The sequence below is a fragment of the Leptodactylus fuscus genome, chromosome 5 (genome assembly GCF_031893055.1).
Source record: "Leptodactylus fuscus isolate aLepFus1 chromosome 5, aLepFus1.hap2, whole genome shotgun sequence".
Lineage (NCBI taxonomy): Eukaryota > Metazoa > Chordata > Amphibia > Anura > Leptodactylidae > Leptodactylus > Leptodactylus fuscus.
This window is the reverse complement of record NC_134269.1, coordinates 204,651,710-204,672,541: the sequence shown is the minus strand read 5'-3', so window position 1 is coordinate 204,672,541 and position 20,832 is coordinate 204,651,710. Positions and strand designations below refer to the sequence as shown.

General features: G+C 45.1%; 1 protein-coding gene across 2 annotated transcripts in view; it reads right to left on the bottom strand.

The window, feature by feature from the left end:
* Positions 1–9,181: 9,181 nt before the first annotated feature.
* KIF3A (kinesin family member 3A) overlaps positions 9,182–20,832 on the bottom strand; it is a 35,677-nt gene continuing 24,026 nt past the window's right edge. For both annotated transcript variants that reach the window (XM_075275077.1, XM_075275079.1), the window contains 8 exons: positions 19,038–19,194; positions 17,863–18,043; positions 16,820–16,930; positions 16,041–16,166; positions 14,016–14,069; positions 13,860–13,928; positions 11,004–11,128; positions 9,182–10,208 (listed from right to left, as the gene is read on the bottom strand). In XM_075275077.1, coding sequence (XP_075131178.1) covers positions 10,160–10,208; positions 11,004–11,128; positions 13,860–13,928; positions 14,016–14,069; positions 16,041–16,166; positions 16,820–16,930; positions 17,863–18,043; positions 19,038–19,194 — 872 coding nt within the window. In that variant the 3' untranslated portion in view covers positions 9,182–10,159. The remainder of the gene's footprint in view (positions 10,209–11,003; positions 11,129–13,859; positions 13,929–14,015; positions 14,070–16,040; positions 16,167–16,819; positions 16,931–17,862; positions 18,044–19,037; positions 19,195–20,832) is intronic.

Here is a 20,832-nt window from a genome sequence, read left to right as displayed (position 1 = left end):
TTTGGGTCATACCCATGACCTGCACCTGAGACCAAGCTTTCTGACACTGGGCAGCACATTTCTCTCTAGATTCCCTTGATAGTCTTGAGATTTCATTGTACCCTGCACAGATTCAAGACACCCTGTTCCAGATGCAGCAAAGCTGCCCCAGAACATAACAGAGTCTCCTCCATGTTTCACAGTAGGGACAGTGTTCTTTTCAAGATATCCTTCATTTTTCCATCTGTGAACATAGAGCTGATGGGCCTTGCCAAAAAGTTCAATTTCTGTCTTATCTGTCCATAGGACATACTCCCAGAAGCTTTGTGGCTTGTGACATGTAGTTTGGCAAATTCAAGTTATTTCTGGGACCATTGTGGGTTTTTCTTTCATTAAATGAGGGGGACCAACAATGTAAGTCAGTGACTACCGAGCTAATATTAGTCAATGGAATTATTCATTTAAGCAGAATATTCTCCATGGCCGTATACTCCGTATACACGTCAAAGGAGTTTTATCAATCTCTGTCAATGAACGGATCGCCAAGGATTCCCTCTGAGACTCTTTACATGGGCTGATGTTACAACGTCTGAAAATACTGATGTTAGCAAAGGAACTATAGACCAGATAAGAGGCTCAGGGCTCGGCTCAGGTCAGAGATGGTAATCACAGCGCAGGGGAAAGTTCTGACAAGGGTGATACATATATGTTCAGAGCACTTCTCACAAGTGACGGCATGATCGAGGATGGTGGGTAGAGCCTTAGCAAGGCCTTACTCATTTCAGACCCAAACACTATTTGTTGCAATAAGCAAATTTGTAAGATTTCATGGTTACATTGCTAGATATACATGATAAGGTTTTCTGTCACAGTGGAGATCAGATAAAGGTTGGCACAGTCCGAGAAGAAACAAATGTCAATTATTCCCCTGTGCGTGGTTGTGGCTAAAAGAGATACAAATTGGCCGTCACCCCTTGGCCCAACTTGACCCAAATACTCCCCTGACACATTACAAAATACTAATTACCCCAATACAAAATCTGTAATAGGGGAACATCAAGTTTTCACCATTTAGAATACATTTGGGGCCAATTCAGGGCCAGGGCCCGGTAGCGACGGCTACCACTGCACCCCCTTTAGCTAGGCCCCTGTTGGTTACAATGTATTGTAAAAGGGTGGGCTCTGTTTGCCCTCCAGTTACGCCTCTGTCCTTATGGTTATCCCCCGCAAACAATATTTTGGGGAAAAAAATATTCGCTTTTTTTAGGTATAGAAAAAATGATGAATGAACATGATGGGAAAACCAATGGGAGCAAAAGGCTACATACTTAGAAAAGATGCCGGCCCATCAAGTTGACTTACAGTGTGGATATAGATGGAGGTTGAGTATTGGTGTGTTGCTTGGTGGATGGATGAACCCGCGCTCTCATTCACTTGTATGGAAGTGCCAAACATAGCTGAAGTCCAGTACTCAGCTATCTGCAGAGCTCCTATTAAAGAGAATGGGGGCCACGTGGGCTCGTCCATCCACCGAGCAGAAGACATGTGACGTTATTTTCATTGTTAATGCCGTGGTGTTGATAGGTTCCAGGTTCACCCTGACTGGACCGTCCTTGGTTCTATGGAGATGTGCCGAAGTTTGTGAGAGAACACCATCTGCAGAGTCTCAAACCCAATCTCTGGAAGCCAAAGACCATACACAAGGATTATTGGATTTGTTGGAGTCTGATCCAGGGCTCACAGTGAGCTCTTTCAAGACCAGCCGGTGACGGGATTATTCTCTATTATGGGTAGCCTGAATGGCGAAGAGGAAGACAAGGACCCATTCCCCCTGAAATTTATTGATTCTTCCATTTTTCACAGTCAAGAAATGGACATGTCATGTGAATAAGGTCCTAATGAATGGTGGGCTTCGACAACGGCTCAGTAATCCCCCTGGTAAAGAGGTTGCTTATAGCTGTGGTATAAGGCAAGGGCCACAGGGCGACTACCCACTTTTCATAGGACCAAAGCTTGCCAGGGAGCCTTGTGATTCCTTCACTGATGTAAGGGGAGCCACATTGTAACCCCAGGGGGCACCGCGACTGCTAATCACAAAAAGAAGGAACGCCGATGGATATTTTTTGAGACTAGTAGTTGTAGCACCCTTTGGGTCACAATGTGACTCGATTCACTTACATGAGTGAAGAAGTTGCAGAACAATACGTCACTTTATGGTCACACAACATGAGTTGCGGCCAAGGTTGCCGTGTATCCTCCACCTAATGTGCCGCACTACTCCACCCCCAGTCTCTAGGATGGAACTGAGAACAGCACAGACTTTTGCAACATGGACAGTCACCCCATCACATTTGCATACTTTCCCATGGTGCATTGCCTTTAACTCTCCTTTGGTTAAATAGATGTCGCTCTGAAGTTACCCATGGATGAGGGTGTTGGGTTGTTGTGGTGCTCTTTGGAGACTGCTTATTTTACTGTGTGGCTAGTGAAGTGTCATGAGGTTCCCTGGGGTTAATGGTGGCTCCTGGGGTACCTTAACTTGCTGGGGAAGGGATACCACTGAGTGATGGCCCATTGTACAGCACTTGTTACACTTTCAGAGCACCCATCCTTATGCCTGGTTCTTACTGGCGTGGGTAATTTTTATGGATCTGTTGGGTAGACCAGGCCTTCATTGGCACTCTACTCACTAGTTAGTCCTTTTTATGTATGTCACAGTTTGTCACTATGTCTGTTTGGAAGAAGGGGTGCGGTCCCTTTTGGGTCCCTTCTGACTTCTAGGGAAAGGAGTGTGTGGTTGTCAGGTTCCCTCCATCCCTGCCTCACCTCTGATTCTGTGGACGTAATTGTAGGCCCAGGACGTACTCATTGGGGGTGAGAGCCCATGAGGAATTCAGACCAAGTAATCCTCCCTGCTTCGGCAGGAGGCGCTTGTAGCCCCAGGCCTCTTGGTGTCTTTTGATCCATAGGTCAGGGGGAGTCGGGAGCCCCTTCTTTCTGGAGACGAACTTTTGTGATAGACGCAACCTGTACATGTTTTTTTTTTTTTTGTGCTGCTCCCACATTTACATAAATTTCCATAATGCACTGCCTGAGTTTCTCCTTAAGTTCAATGAATGTTGCACCTTATATGTAGTGTGTTCTGCACTCCTGGGGTCAATGTGGACTGGTCCACGGCTGTCTACTAGTAGGGGCCCGGAGTCACTAGGTGGCCCATGGCTGCCTACTAGTGGGGGCCCAGAGTCACTGCTCTAGGTGGTCCATTGCTGTCTACTAGCAGAGGCCCAGGATCGCTGCTCTGAGTGGGCTATGGCTGTCTACTGCATATTTGATTTACTCTTTTCACCGTTCAGTAAGCTTAGAGAGAGTTCCATCAACGGATTCTGGGAAATTATGCAAATTATCAAGTTACTATTGGTCAGTTATTCAACATGGCTGCCAGGGAGGCGGGCCATATCAGAAGGTAATACAGTTGAGCACCAGAAGCATGGTCTTCTGTGACACAGGCTGTCCCTTGCTGGCCATCATGTGGTTCTCAGCTGGTAATGGTAGCACAGATCACTGATCGCCGGGATCACTTAAAGGGACACCTTTGTCAGATTAGTCTGAGCATCTGTAGACCTTTAAGGGGGTTGTATACGTTTACAGAAACATGGCTGCATACTTCTAAAAACAGCGCCACTCCTGTCCATGGGTTGTGCCTGGTATTGCAGCTAAGTTCCATTTATTACAACAGAGTTACAATACCAGACATGACAGGGAGGTTTCTAGAAGAAGGCAGCCATGTTTTTTCAAACCCTCTAAATTTCTATTTTCTTACAGGTTGTTTAAACCTAGAATCAGAGACAACATCCTTGTGATCGCCCAGAAGCCGTGACTCCCAAATAAGTAAATAAGGAGTCAAACTTTTATTTTGGAGACAATTTGATCATATCTTATTGTAATACTCTGTATGGTTTTTCACTTGCAGTACCGCTCTCCACCACTGGTAGCAGCACAATCTTATCATGAACACAATGCAATAGCGCCCCCTATTATAATCTAGTCATAACGTAAAAGGACACTACTGTATAGGTCTACTCCTGTGATAGTTATTGTCATCCAACTTTCCAAGACTCCTGAATGGCGTGGGTAAATCCTAAACAGCTCACCACAGGTTTTATCACCCAACTTTTCTAGGATCTTGAATGGTAAATCTGTCCTGTTATCTGCTCACTATCTAGGCGCAACCTTCTTTCAGGATTCTGGAAAAGCTAGTTGACAACCAATATGGTGTCCATCACAGCTCACCCAGCTTTCCTAGCACCCTGAACAACAGATATAGCTTGTTTTACATCACTACATCCACTCGCACTGGGTAAGTGGACCTTGCTGCCATTCAGTACTGTAGAAAGCTGAGTGCAAACCTCTGCAGGAGCTGTTACTGTAACCAAATTGGGTGTTATTCAGCTTTTCCAGTGTCATGAATGGTAAATAAATGGTTACACATGTATACATTCCCTGTCACTGTATATCTAGGTCCTTTACCATTCAGGACTCAAGAAAAGCTGTGAAAAGTCTCAGCTGCCACGGAGGTCTGCCAATGGGGGGGCATGTCCTAATTAGTGGGGCCATATCACGTAACCGGGGGAGGGGTTTCTTCTGTGTTGAGCTATAGCGTGACTATGTGACCACTGGAGGTGATGTCACTTCCTGAGAATTAGAAGGCGACCATGTTTTCTAATCCTGGGCAACCCCTTTAATGAGCCTGTACATGTGATTATTCATAGCACAACCACACATTCTGCTCTACGCTCACAAGGCCAATACGGGAGACATAAAGGAGTAAAAATACAGATATTTATGTATGTACAAGAACCACGTCCTACAGGGACAGACATGGTCACAGCATGGGCTAAGAAGAAAACCTCACAAAAAAGTCACAATGAGTAACAATGGATTGTGCAACATCTAGAACAGTGCTCAACAAGGGAATAACGAGACAACTAAGAACAAGACTTCCCCGTGTCTAATAACTGCTCAAAAGTCAAAAAATCCTAAATATATATGTAAAGCACTCTATCTACCTCCTAATCTCCTATCTATCTATCTATCTCCTATCTATCTATCTATCTATCTATCTATCTATCTATCTATCTCCTAATCTCATATCTATCTATCTATCTATCTATCTATCTATCTATCTATCTCCTAATCTCATATCTATCTATCTATCTATCTATCTCCTATCTATATACACCAACCTTCCATTCTGGAAAAAAAAATGGCTTTGCTGTAGATGACATTAGTATAATTTTGGAGGACTTGGCGCTTTATTACTGAATTTATCTGCTGGTAGTAGCGCCCCCTAGTGCTCACACTATACAGACCTGTGCATGTCATTATATGTATGAATGTAATGGTGATATAAGCAAGTGATTCCAATATTAGAGCAATAAGAAAATTTTTGTTAGGGTACTGTACAAGTAGAGGAGACTCTCGTACCCGGTTGGGCCACCTCTAGTCCGGGTCCAAGTTGGGCTTGGAGGTATACAGGTTCCCTATGACACACTTGCCCAAATATGTTGCAGTTGAGCCTGTAGAACATCGGAAGTTGCCACCACAAGTATATCAGCTGGACCCATGTATGCTCCACACAGGGACCTGAACCAGTCACATACAGTTACAGTCCATGGTTCCTATTTACACTGGCTCTATGATCCCAAATTCCCTTGTATTAGGCCTCTGAAATAACAGTTAGCAGAGAAACCATACAGACCCCATACACTATAATGAGTGTCCGTGTGTTTTCCGCGCAGTGTCCACAGGAATCATGCGGACAGGAAAGTGCTGCTGGAAGTACCGCACATACTCGAGTATATACAGTACTCATCTCTCCACTCGTTTCGTGCAGACACTGCACACACGGACCCCATTATAGTCTATGGAGTCCGTTTGGCTTCCTTAGGTAACCGCTTTTTAATACGTATAGATTTCCATTCAGGGGTCCCCAAGCAAACCCCCCGAACGGAATCCCAAATGCAGGGGCTTTATACCAATGATGTGCGGCAGCCTTCATTCCCACGGTAATACAGTGGGACATATTATATATGTTGTATATCCTTGATACACCCAAACATTTTAGCACGGCTTATAAAGTTTTCCAGTAGCCCCAATACCCAAAGTCATTTTTGGCCAATTTCAATTTATTTATATATTGCTATCATATTCCGCAGTGCTTTACAGATAGTCAGTACTGTCCCATATAGGGCTCACAATCCCTATGCCGTGCCCTATTAGTATGTCTTCGGCGTGTGGGAGGAAACCAGAGTACCCGCAAGAAACCCACGGGGAGAACATACAAGCTCTTTGTTGTGCTTGGTTGGCTTTGAACCGAAGACTTCAGTGTGGCAAAAGTAATATAGAGCCGTACAATTACAGAAACCTATACCTTACTGTTCATACCTCCTCGGCATGGCCTACGTCATCGTCACAGTCCCCTCTCTCCTCCACATTACAAGGGAGATGTCATCCATTTCCAAGTGGTCAGTGTGACCAGACAGAAGCCGCTCCTCGCACGCCGCGACGACTTAGAGTAACCTGTATATGACTTTTTATGCTTTCATACATTTATAGCCATTGTCATACAAAACCTCATTCTATTTCACGTTACAAAGAGATTCTTCCTATTGCTTCTATTTTCCGGAGTCACCAGGATCTAGGCCCGTGATGGCGACCCTATGGCACAGGTGCCAGAGGTGGCACTCAGAGCCCTCTCTTTGGGCACCCATCTGTGGAACAGACTATACTGTGTGGGAACCACCGTGGAGCAGATTGTACTGTGTGAGGACCACCGTGGAGCAGATTGTACTGTGTGGGGGCCACTGTGGAGCAGATTGTACTGTGTGGGGTCACTTTGGAGCAGATTGTACTGTGTGGGGGCCACCGTGGAGCAGATTGTACTGTGTGGGGGCCACCGTGGAGCAGATTGTACTGTGTGGGGGCCACCGTGGAGCAGATTGTACTGTGTGGGGGCCACCGTGGAGCAGATTGTACTGTGTGGGGTCACTTTGGAGCAGATTGTACTGTGTGGGGGCCACCGTGGAGCAGATTGTACTGTGTGGGAACCACCGTGGAGCAGATTGTACTGTGTGGGAACCACCGTGGAGAAAACTGTACTGTGTGGGGACCACCGTGGAGAAAATTGTACAGTGTGGGGACCACCGTGGAGCAGATTGTACTGTGTGAGGACCATCGTGGAGCAGATTGTACTGTGTGGTGACCACCGTGGAGCAGATTGTACTGTGTGGGGGTCACTGTGGAGCAGATTGTACTGTGTGGGAACCACCGTGGAGAAGATTGTACTGTGTGGGGACCACCGTGGAGAAAATTGTACAGTGTGGGGACCACCGTGGAGCAGATTGTACAGTGTGGTGACCACCGTGGAGCAGATTGTACTGTGTGGGAGTCATTGTGAAGCAGACTGAACTGTGTGGGTAGCACTGTGGAGCACATTGTACTGTGTGGGGGTCATTGTGGAGCAGATTGTACTGTGTGGGGGGGTCACAGTGCAGCAGAAAGCCCCATTCATATGACCATATGTTGCAGGTCTGTAATTGTGTGCAATTGTAGATCTGCACATTATTAAGGTTAAAAATTGCCATGTTAGCAATTAGTGGGTTTTGGGTTGCAGTTTGGCCACTCTGTCTCTAAAAGGTTCGCCATCACTGATCTAGGCGATATTACCCATCCCAAAAATTCACAGCAAAGTTTTCAAATGGCAAGAAGAATTTATTCCAATGGAGGTCGGACTGACACAGAGAAGATATGAAATATTCATAGTGATAGGAGGTCAACCAAATAAAATGTACGTCTGACAACTTGAAATGCAGCGAGGACATGGAGGAAAACATCTATGAAAACCGTAATCTGCTCAAACACAAGATGTCAGCTCTCATATAAGGCTGTATTGCCATACACTGATAGGGGGCGGTATATTCACAAACCTGCACGTGTCCTCTACCTCTTTGTTCTTAAGTCTTTCTTACCTAAGGGACAAAGGTGAGAGCCGGCCATACGGTGCAAGCGTTCAGCGCGTTCCCTAAGAGGTTAATGAGGCATGCACAGGAAGACGAAACTATCAGCGAGCGCTACAGGAGACGCCCCCTAGGAAACACCTTGATATGACCTGTAGAGATATCTATACCGCCATCTCCATCCACTTACAGTATTGATCCAGCTGTAAGTATAAATTAACCATTGAATCGCTGTGTGAGCTATAGTACACAACTCAATACTAGGACTTACGTGAAAGGTCAGTGGGGCTTATTATAACCATTACTATTGAATACACGGACTCTTTTATTCCTCAGTTTGTCAAGCAAGTTGTGATCTATTGGCTATAGTCGCCTACAACCTGTGGTTCATCATATGCTACACGGAACGAACGGTCACGCCGGCGAGCAATGACAACATTGTGAAATGTGAAGTATAAAAGTAGACGGACGGACGTTCATTGACGGTAGTGCACAAACATTAAAAAAATACAACTAAAAATAAAACTGTACATTAGGGCATAAAGTATCCACACAAATATACATCAAATAAATAGAAACTAGAAGGAGAAGAGCGCTGCTGTGAAATAACATCCTATAGAGGGCGCACTTATAGGCTGGGTATAGGGCACAGTCTGAGTGTTGGCAGCGCGTCCTAAACATGGTAGGAGGTCTCTTCAACTTCAGTTTTTAGGATCTCGTTACCCTGGGGCGCATCTTAAGACGGATTCAGCTCTTTTGTGAGGTGGCTCAGAGCTGCCAATATTAAAAGGTGTTTTTCCGGGATTAAGATAATAATGACCAATCCTTAAAGGGGCTTTCTGGGCAGAAAACCTTTTTTTTTTTTTCTAAGAAAGGTCTATTAGTGTTTGTTTACATGGTGTAGCTTCCTGTGTAGCCCCCCTCCTCTCTCACTCCATTACACTCCCCCTCCCTGTCTCACTAGCCTTGTGATCTGCCCATTACTAGACCCTCTCACCCTTCCCTGTCTCCCTAGCCTAGTAATGTTGCCCATTACTAGCTCCTCAACGTCTCCATAGCCTAGCGATCCCACCCATCTCCCTAGCCTAGTGATCTCACCTATAACTAGCCCCTCCCACCCTTCCCCGTCTCCCTAACAATCCTGCCCATTACTAGCCCTTCCCACCCTCCCCGTCTCCATAGCCTAGTGATCCTGCCCTGTACTAAACCCTGCCACCGTCTCCCTAGCCTAGCGATCCCACCCATTACTAGCCCCTCCCATCCCCGTCTCCCTAGCTAACCTATTCCGCCCACTACTAGCAGACAAGTAGAGGGGAGGAGCCATTCCCAGGCTTATCTAGGATTAGAGAACATAACTGCTTTCTTTCACAAGGAGCACCACTTCTTATTCTCAGGAAGTGTCAACGAGTCCACTGGTCACATGGCCATGCTGTAACCAAGTCCCATTCATCTGGATAACTCCTTTAATACATTAAAGTCATAAATATCTTAACCCTGGAAAGACTTTCTTATACACAAGATCATTGTCTCCACTAAAGACAATGTGTTTCACATTGACTACAAAAGTTCTATGTTAAAACTGGTTTAGATTGGCCAAAATCATTAGATGTTAGCCAAGCAAGCATTCAGTTGACCAAAAGCCGCTCTCTATCCCTCCATTCAAATGCACGCGAGGCTAGGCCAAGCCGGTGTGGTCTGAATGAGGAGAGGTCTATAAGTCACAGGCAGGCACATCTGGCTGCAACCTGTCTCCTGAGATGAATATGGGGATAGGTGGTCTATCCCCTTTTCATACTCTACACCAGGCATGTAAGTGTAGGCAAATAATTTAAGGGTAAACAGAACCTATTGGCATAAGATACAACAGAACGTCTTAAAGTAATCTGAAATGCTACGTGGCCCGGCAGGACACAGGAGTCAACGCTACACTGTGTATTACCCAAGGGTGAAATGTTAATATAATGTGAGCACATGAAGCTTATAATGCCACGTTCCTATAATCAGGTGACGGGTCACAATATGATGAGACACAGGTTTCACGGGGTTTATCATACAAAGCCTACTCATGGGATCCATTACAATCTGGTTCCCTGCGGTATCAATTCCATCTCAGGCCTTTGTTCTGCCCGCACATCGAGATCTTCACAGTCCAGTGCAGAAAACAACTACTGTAACAACGAGTCGATCACGGCTTCTGGCTTTGTTGAACGCTTCCTATAAAAGGGAAAAAATAATTAAAAAAAAAAAAAAAAAATGAAAAAAATTGTGATTAAATCAATTTATTGTGTTAAACTATTATTTTGCCCAAAGGGTGAAAGTTGCATGAAGGTTTAAGTTGAAGGAGTTATTTAGTAAGGTGTACTCAGTTATGAAGATAGATTTATGGGGGCTCATTCACATAAGATCTTTCTGAAAATGCTAAAGTAAATCATCATTAAGCTTAAGACATAGGAGATGAGAGAATGTGATTAAGGTCACGGCTTAGAGAGTAAAATGGATGACATTGGTTCGTCATTCTATCAATGGGGTTGACTTATTTTAGCCCAAAGAGGTGACCTTTGCAGAGGGTTCCAGAAGGCTTCAGGCCTACTTGTGCGAAATCCCAGACAACCGGTTGGCTGGGCTTGCGTTCTTATGCATTGTGACGCAAGCCCCGGCTCACGTGACATCTCTTCCATCATTAAAAATGGCTGATATCAGTGGGTGGTGCTCCGGAGCCCAGGAGAGGTAAGTAACCCCTTGTTCACATCTGCATTGGTATTCTGCTCAGGGGGAGTCTGCATTCCCCCCCAACGGAATACTAAACACATTGGCAAGCGGTGTGCAGTGAAAGCACATGGACCCCATAGACTATAATGGGGTCCATGTACTTGCCGCGAGATCTCTGCACGACTCATGCGGACAGGAAAGTAGATTGTGAAGTATTTTCCTCTCTGCATGTAAATAAGACCTAGTGCCTGTCTTGTCCTTGCTGGAAGGAGCCAAGCATTACAAGGACATAACACTTACCTCCGACCTGTCTTGGGCCTTGTTTTTCCTTTCGATGTCCTAGGTCTTTCTAGCTTCATTAAGGACTGTCTAAGGCTTTCCTCGGTGTAAGCCAAATATACATGGGACAAATCCACTTCGAAAGGCTGAAGGAACATCAAGCAAAAGAAACGAGTGAGTCACCTGCCAAAGCTGGAGGTTTATGCAAGACGTAAAAGCAGAAGGCCGTGTTCACAGTGTGCTTTTATAAATCAAGACGTTCTGTCTGGGGGACATGGTCCATGTCGGCCATATTTCGCAGACTGACCACAGAACTCCCTGCATTGTAGTCAGTTAGGATACTGAGCTCGAGGTTAGTCATGTATAGCTTTACTTCATGAGATTAAATGAAAAAAATTCATTCAAGATTTATACATTTAGGAATTAAAAAAAACAAACCATACAACACTAGGAATCATTAGATAATACAGAAGAGACATGACTGTAGATATTCAGTATCAGCCCACAGTGGTATATTATATGTGATAGAACAGGATTTTATTTTTTACTGTACTTACAGAAAGCAATAAATAGCAAATTATCTGAGAATCAGTCTCATGTCTGTGGGGAGTGTGGAAAGCCTTCTCACAGACAGACCTATCTCATATCTCATATCATTACTTAGCAGAATGTGTCACCATATTCTTATACCACAGAATAAATCTTCTGTCTTGAGAAATGTTGCAGCCGAAGGATATAGATAGATAGATAGATAGATAGATAGATAGATAGATAGATAGATAGATAGGAGATATATAGATAGGATATAGATAGATAGATAGATAGGAGATAGATAGATAGGATATAGATAGATAGATAGATAGATAGATAGATAGATAGGAGATAGATAGATAGGAGATAGATAGATAGGAGATAGATAGATAGGAGATAGATAGATAGGAGATAGATAGATAGGAGATAGATAGATAGGAGATAGATAGATAGGAGATAGATAGATAGGAGATAGATAGATAGGAGATAGATAGATAGGAGATAGATAGATAGGAGATAGATAGATAGATAGATAGATAGATAGATAGATAGATAGATAGGATAGATATTAGCATCTGCCCGTGACTGTCTGCGGGTTGGAGTTGGCGCTGAGCCGCTGATATTTAGGCATTCGCCGTTAGTTATGATCCGTCGTGTGCAGCCATGTCCACTCCTGCGCGTCCATGTCCCATTTGCTGCTCGCCTGTCCCCACGAGCTCTTTACCAACCGGCTGCTCCTGGCTCCCCGCAGCCACCCTCATCCCCTGCACTCATGCCCCTTCCCGCCCCGGTATCCCCCTCTCTCTCCCATGGCCCTGGCCACACCCCCCTAGCACCCCCTATCCTCTCCGCTGTGCCCCCGACCCCCCCGCAACACCCCGGGTCAACCTCCCCACCCACCCCCTTTTCTTGCAGACCTCCCCCCCCCATGGGCCACCATCTGTTGGGCACCCCCTGCACCCTCAACCCCCCTCTTTAGCAGGGCCCCCTCCGCAAAATCCCCTAACTCCCCTGCCGACACATGCTCTGTCCCGCTGCCGAATAACACGGCGTACTCAGCAGAGCTAAGCTGGAGAGTTGGGAAGGCACAAGACCAGTAAGAGGAGTGCAGCCCGCGACAGTCCCCGACGCTGCGGCCTAGGCTACAGCCGCAAATTGGTGATGTCCTGAAAGACGTTGTGTACGTCGGCAATGTGCGCATGCGCCTACAAGTACAGTGTAGTTGCTGTGGCTGGTCGGGCAGTGTCGCGGATCCCAATTGTGCTGGTGTTCGGCAAAGATGCCGGGTCCGGAGCGTGGAAGAGGTAGGTGGCTGGAGTAACCTTAACGTGAGCAGGCAGGTGTGAAAGCATATGCAAATGTTATTGGCTGGGGTTAGGGGCTAGCCCGGAGGCGGCAGTAGGGAGTTTGTGGCTTGCTATGCTAAGAAGTGTGTGGGATTGCAGAGGTGCTGCTATGAATTCTGGTTTTCTGCGGCTCCTGGCAAGAATGTATGTCCGTAATTGTGATGAAAAGTAGCCCAACCTTAAAATCACAAGGTAGAGGGAAACATGAATACCGCTAGGTGCCCCCAACGTCAGCCTGTACAGTGCTGTGTAAGGGTATGTTCACACTGAGTTTTTTGGCAGCGGATTTTGAAGCGGAATCCACCTCACAATCCGCTTGCAAAAATGGCTTCCATTGACCTCAATGGGAGCTGCTCGCTTTTTTTCCCACTAGCTAGTAGCGGAAAAAAGAAGCGAGCTGCCCTATCTTGCCATGGATTCCGTGGTCGATTCAGCCGTGGCGTCCGTGGCTCGAGACTCGCTCCTGTATAGGGCCATTCATTCAGGCCTAATGCGGAGCGGGATCCTGCGACAGAATGCGGATACTGCACTGGCATCCAGCCGCGCGGAATATTCACAAGGCGGAAAAAGGTTTCTGCGACCTTTTCCTCCGTGTGAACATACCCTTAGGCATCTTTTTGTGGCAGTGTGTAGAAGAATCAAACTTATGACAATTTGGGGAGCTTTCTATAGTCTTCTTTCTTTCACGGTAATGCATTGCCCGCCCAGATCGAGTTGGGGACAGGGATCCCGGTCAACATGGCAGTGCCCAAGACTAAAATGCCTGCAACAAGATTGTCTCTGCATGCCATCCGTTGTGTACACGTATAGCATATGTTGGGAAGGGGTTAATTCACGAATTTTCATTCTTTTTAACCTTATGGGTACAGGTTAGCAGAGCGAACATGATGTATTTTCTGTTTTCCCTACTAGTGATCTGTATCATCCCTCTGCATAGTGATCACACACACACACACACGATGTAAGACATTGTATTCTACAGAAATAAGAAGCATCTTACGTCCTTCTCTTTCTTGTCAGGTACTGGAGTCTGCTTTCTCATATTGTTTCCAGTGTACGCAACGCATTTCTTACAAAGACAGATAAAAGACAGACGTTAGATTTACTTGGAAGGTCATTATTATACATAGTACTATAGACTGAGAATACGACTCACCAGCTGCCACTCTCCAATATCTTCATTCCAATGAACGTAGTTTTCAATCATGTCCTGAAAAGAAAAACTTTATTAGTACTAAACATAAGTCACCCTATTAATAGTTGATCTTAGAGGAACTCAAACACTAGAAACCCAACCCAGCCCTGCAGATAGATTGGTTCACCATTACGGCCATAACCTATGGTACGGGTACCAAGGTGGCACTCAGAGCCCTCTCTTTGGGCACCCATCCGTGGAACAGATCATACTGTGTGGGGGTCACTGTGCAGCAGATTGTACTGTGCGGGGGGTCACTGTGCAGCAGATTATACTGTGTGGGGGCCACTGTGCAGCAGATTATACTGTGTGGGGGTCACTGTGCAGCAGATTGTACTGTGTGGGGGTCACTGTGCAGCAGATTGTACTGTGTGGGGACCACTGTGCAGCAGATTATACTGTGTGGGGGCCACTGTGGAGCAGATTGTACTGTGTGGGGGTCACTGTGCAGCAGATTATACTGTGTGGGGGTCACAGTGCAGCAGATTGTACTGTGTGGGGACCACTGTGCAGCAGATTGTACTGTGTGGGGGCCACTGTGCAGCATATTATACTGTGTGGGGGCCACTGTGCAGCAGATTATACTGTGTGGGGGCCACTGTGCAGCAGATTATACTGTGTGGGGGCCACTGTGCAGCAGATTGTACTGTGTGGGGGCCACTGTGCAGCAGATTGTACTGTGTGGGGGCCACTGTGCAGCAGATTGTACTGTGTGGGGGCCACTGTGCAGCAGATTGTACTGTGTGGGGGCCACTGTGCAGCAGATTGTACTGTGTGGGGGTCACTGTGCAGCAGATTATACTGTGTGGAGGCCACTGTGGTGCAGATTGTACTGTGTGGGGACCACTGTGGAGCAGATTGTACTGTGTGGGGGCCACTGTGGAGCAGATTATACTGTGTGGGGGCCACTATGGAGCAGATTGTACTGTGTATTGTACTGTGCAGCAGACGATACTGTGTGGGGGCCACTGTGGCGCAGATTGTACTATGTGGGGGTCACTGTGGAGCAGAAAGCTCTATAAAGCCCCATTCGTATGACCATATTTTGCAGGTCTGTAATTGTGGATCCGCACATTATTAAGGTTAAATTGCCGTGTTGGCACTTTGTGATAAAATTAGTGGGTTTTGGGTTGCAGTTTGGGCACTCGGTCTCTAAAAGGTTCGCCATCACAAACAAATGATGTTTGATGTCAATGGGTTGTTCCATTGTCGAGATATCAGTGTTTTATATGCAATATGCAAATTAGCACTTTGGAGCAACGAGGGCGTCGCCATTGCTCCAAATAGGTTTTTCAGCCTGTACTAGTTTCCTCTGTACAGTGTGTCACAGCAGAGGGGTCGCATCACATGTCCCTCCATCATGGAAGAGGGGGATATGGGACAGAAAATACGCGACTTCATGGTCAACAAAATCATCATAGAAGCCATAAGAAGCAAATGTTATCTATATAAATCAATCTTGTCCCCCTTATTAAAGTGTTATATATATGGCATTATTGTGAGGTCTCCTACTACTACACACAATGACACATTCAGGATTATCTTATCTAGAATCAGTGTTTTAAGAGAGGCGATTTCTTCAAGTGCTTCTACCAAACACTGACTAGTCAGAGCATTGCCACCAGTCTGTAAATCCCCTGGGGATTTCATTATGGTCACGTCTTGAACCTTCTGACATATCTGCAGGGAAACGGATGGGAATTTACATTTGTTCCTGACCTTTACCCCATTACGGGTTCGCTTTGCTAGGATTCTCTAATATACGCAGCAGTCACAATCAATTTACCATTATACCTCGATTTTGATTAATTCCCCTATCTATACACCACTGACTATAAGACCTGATATAATATTGGAGCAGACTTTCAGTTTCGCTATGAATAGCTCAGCCCTATGCAGACGTCGTGCAGTTTACCGGCGGATACACTGCCCTGAACCTGAACTGCAAAGCCGGATCTTCACCTAACGCTTCGGTGACTTTGTTACCTGATATTCTTGTGGAATAAAATTATCGATGATGATCATCTGAAGTCGCAGCTCGCGGCTCAGCTGCCTGATATTCTCCAACAGACCTTCTATTTCTCTTTGGTGTTCTTGTTGAAGGTCGGCCATCTATGAAGAGTGTCAAATCAGTTTGTCGGTATTTGGTAGCCTTTAAGATTTTGTGTATTTAACGACACCCAAAAACGAGACCTTTAACAACATCCCAAACTACCGTGACAATACACAGGCGTGTGCCTGGGGCCATAGGAAATAATCCCAATTAGCCAGACAATAAGCCAGACATCCATCCTATAAATATGGAATCAATGTCATTAGAAGAAGAACCCTTTAACCTATGTATTCACCATATTATGTGAATATAATCTTAAAGGGGTTTTGGGGGCTCACACTATTGGATAGGCAATCACTATCAGTACTTCTGCCATCATACAATAGTGGCGGTGCAGGGTATTGCAGCTTTATTGCCTTCAAGTTAAGACGACAACATTTCGGTACCTTGGACATCTTCTACTATCTAGTCAGTAAGCAGTACAAACAATGAAGAGGCTGTGGTGCCGAAACTCCTTCAGTCAGCTGATCAGTAGGGGTGCAGAGACTTAGACCCCAATAATCTAATATTGTACCTTGCATGCCATCATCATTCTGACTAGATCAAGAAACAGAACAAAACGTGTTCCTAGAAATTCGTGTTCAAAACGTGTTCCTAGCCGTGGCCCAGCCACAGTATACATTCGTTACAATACAGGAATGCGCTAACAAACCTCAGACTTGGCCGCCATTAGCATGGTCCACACTTTCTTCAGCTTTTTCGTTTTCCCCTGTGCCTCCTCCTGTAAACTTGTGTATTTCTCCTCAATATCTAGACGCTCTTGCTGTGAAAAGACAAAAAAATAAAAATAAAAAATGACAACCAATTCAGTACCAGGACCAGACACTAACGTTTTTCTCCCACGTCTCATTCAAATATTTTTTGCATCTTTTTTCGGGGACACATAGGGCTTTATTTTTATGTTGTTTTTATTTATTTTTTTTTTTATATCCGGGAAAATATAGTCAAAATAGGAGGGAAATGGTGTCTGGTTTTCACTTTTTTCTTTTTATTTAATAACACAAAGTGCCACTGAAAAACTTTATAAAACAGTTTTTCCTCTCCGTTACGGTAATTTTTATTTTGTATGGAGTTGTCGGGGGTGGGGCTATAACCTTTAATAACTGCGTTTTATTGGCGTATTATTTTATTAAAATTATTATTATTATTTATTTTTTTTTATTTTATTTTACATTGTGTCCCCATAAGGTTATAAGAGACCTTTGGGGACATCCGATCACTTTTTTTTTTGTATTGGAGGCCGATTTCCCCTGTAACTGGGGCCTGTACATTTAGCCCCAGTTGCAGGAGGAATCCAGCCTCCTGCATGTTGTATACACACCTTGTAGAGCTGATCTGGGTCCTGTAGGGCCCAGCAGCTCTTGTTAGACACTGATCCCGATGGATCACATGACCGCCGGGTCAGAGGGCGGCCGCATCATGGCGGCACCCGTAGATATATGTATACAGTGCTCATTGCACACTGTATACACAGCAATTGAGAAGGCAGGGATGGTAAACTTTCCCTGCCTTTTCTCTGGGAGCTCTGGCTGAAGTTACATCCGGCTCCCTGTTTCAGCAGCTGCACGATCTCGTACCAGTACGTCCTGTCAGAACAAGTCAGCCACTTTCTGTAAATAGTCTATGGGTGGTCCGGAAATGGTTAAGGGGGAGCAGGAGAACTGTGATCTTCACACATTCCCTTTAAGCACTAACCTCCTTTTCTTCCAACTCCTTCCGTAGTTTCTCTGCTCGCCTTCTCCGTTCTTCAAGCTCCTGATTCGATTCCTCTAGAAGTTTCTCCTGTTCCTCCGCCTTGGCCAGCAGATCCACTCCTCCAACAATGACCTTTTTTTCCAAAGCGGACAGTTTCTCGATGAGCGACTGGTGTTCTTGTCTACAAGACAATGGCGACATGTATATTTATCACAATGTCTTATAGAATCTTTATATTTAGCCATCAATAAGGAACCGCATACAGGAAGATATGGGGATACCCATGTAAAGGAGACAGGCGTAGGCTATGTAAGGCTGATAAGCTTGCAGAATTTTCCTATATCGGAGAGGCCTCTGGTTATTTCCATTAGAATACACCTCAAACTCAATAACCCGGCCTGACGCTACATATTTGCTACTTTACTGTAGGGGGGTGAAATATAATCTGATATTAAGATCAGTCACAAAGATAAAAAGTGATTTTGGTCTACATTTAAAGGAAACCATCCAAAATTATCTTGCAGATAGGCTGCACATGATAAGAAATGACAACGAAGACGAGAAGGGCTGCTAGGAAATGAAGGCATCGATGCTTGGCGTCTTATTCTATAGATCAGCTGAGGATATGTAATAGAATACAATGACTGGCTCTTGGATGCTGAATAGATTTGAAATTTGGCCCATAGATAGTTTGTAACCTCGATTAAAACATAGGCTACTTTTTACCCCGGTAAATGAGATGGATTCACGACTGTTATGAAGCTCCGGTATTTCTGAACTCTTTATCTCCTGCTCTTCCACTTATCAGTCGGTTTAATTGGATTTGACTGATAAGGGCTGAGATAGGGAGTCTGTTACCTTTGTATGTATTGCAAACTGACTCAAATCCAGCTCCGCTACATCAGCTTCTACATCAGATTCATACTGTGGTAATTTATGTACAACCAATCCCTCATTACTGACTGCAAACATACTAATATGAAGGGACCAAGCAGAGCAAGTGAAACCCTGTCCACCAATGTGCCGAGAAAACCAGGAAGTAAACAGAGCACAGAGCCTGCAGGTTGCTGAACAAGCCAGTTGGTAATACCCCTATAACATGTACTGCAAATTTGCACAAGTTTCTAACAATCCATTTCCAAGTCTATATCAGGGCAGGGATTCTTAATACTCACTGGGCTTTAAGCAGATCTTTCTCCCGCTTCTCCAGCTCCGCTCTTGCTTTATTCCGTTCTTCTTCCTCCATGTCAAGTTTTGCCTCAAGTGCCTTCCTTTCTTCATCAATCCGTGCTTGCATCTCGGCCATTTTATCTGGGGATACCTTCTTTTTGCCTATGGGACAAACGTGAACACGATTCATGAGCGTATTTCTAACTTCTCTGAAGACAATTGCCATCATGTGGTTGGAAACATACTCAATATCCAAATCTTGTACCTAATATAAAGTATATGAGGCAAGCCGCACAACACACAAGCCAACTCGTATTAGTAGAAAACAAAGTCACCCCTCGCACTATAGAATGGCATTGTGTTTTTGTAAGATACCCGGGTTCGGTAGTAATACGGATGTAACAGGACCAGACAGAATCGAGGATTTTCAAGATAACAATGTCGACTTATCTTGTCTTATGGAATTCACAACAAAACAGGTAAGAATCGTAGACGCTCAGCACCAGGTTGAGGTTATAAAGCTCTTTTCTTCCTCCTACTGCAAGGAATACGAGGAGGACTACTCGGAAAATCTGAGCACAAACCCGTTTACACCAACCTGCTTGTTCTTGCATTTAGTAGTGGTTGCAATTTTTATCGCAAGCGTGAAGAGAGAAACAAAAAAAACAGAAAGTTACATTACTCAAGATTATTTGGTGTCTTAAGAAAGCGCCTATACAGTTAGATCATCGGTGACAACTACTTCGAGGGAAAGCAAATGCGTAATTGAATGATATTGGCAAATCTTCTGTTATCTCTTGTACTAGGCCTCAGTCCGTGACCTGTTCTGTAATCCTCACCAGAAAACCAAGAAAACTTGAACGAGATCCCCAACACTTATCCTATAGGTGTTCGCACGTGTATGGATGGCTGAACTGATCTCCCTCATGAACAAAAGGTCCCCCCGCCCCAATATTTGCCATCTGGGTTAGAGTCAGGACAACCTCCTATGCATTAGATGGAGAGTCAATCCCACCGAAATCTGAGGTTTGGATAAGGCTTGGCCACGTTTAGTAGGGATCAACAGAGAATAAGAAAGGATTTATAATCTACTGTACGTATATTACTAACAGACTACAGAATGATATACATGTCTGCATAGGTCGTAGGCCCGGTCACAACTGGGGACTCCCCAAACGGAAACCTACTCCGCATAAAAAAGCGGTTACCTTAGGACACCCGCGGACCCCATAGACTATGATGGAATCCATGTGGTTTCTGCAAGAAACATGCAAAGAAAAGAGTCCTGCTTGTGTAAAGGGGGAACGGCAGATGTGAACCGGGCCGTAGGTGTGCCATCACCCCCTGATGTTACCTACCATCGCAACTAACAGACCCATTCCCACAATAAGAGGGCCACGACTTCTCAGCGCCTCCCTCCCCAGTGAGCCCCATACAGGGATCACAATGTACATATTGCCCTATCAGTATGTCTTTGGAGTATGGGAGGAAATCCACGCAAACACGAGGAGAACATACAAACGCCTTGGGATTCGAAAACAGGACTCCAGCGCTGCAAGGCTACAGTGCTAACCACTGAGTCACCGTGTCGCCCCTTGCGCCCAGATATGAACATGGTCAGAGCTGTAATTGGGAGCATTAAGTAGAAACAAGCCTAAAAGGTGCCTCTCGGAGGTCGGCCCGCACCAAATGGTTGAACAGGATACCTTTCAGTTATGGAATTGTGAGATTGTTTTCCTATAAATATAAAGAGGGAAGTAGCCGCCATCTCTGGCAACAGAATCTCTTTAGGTGGCCTTT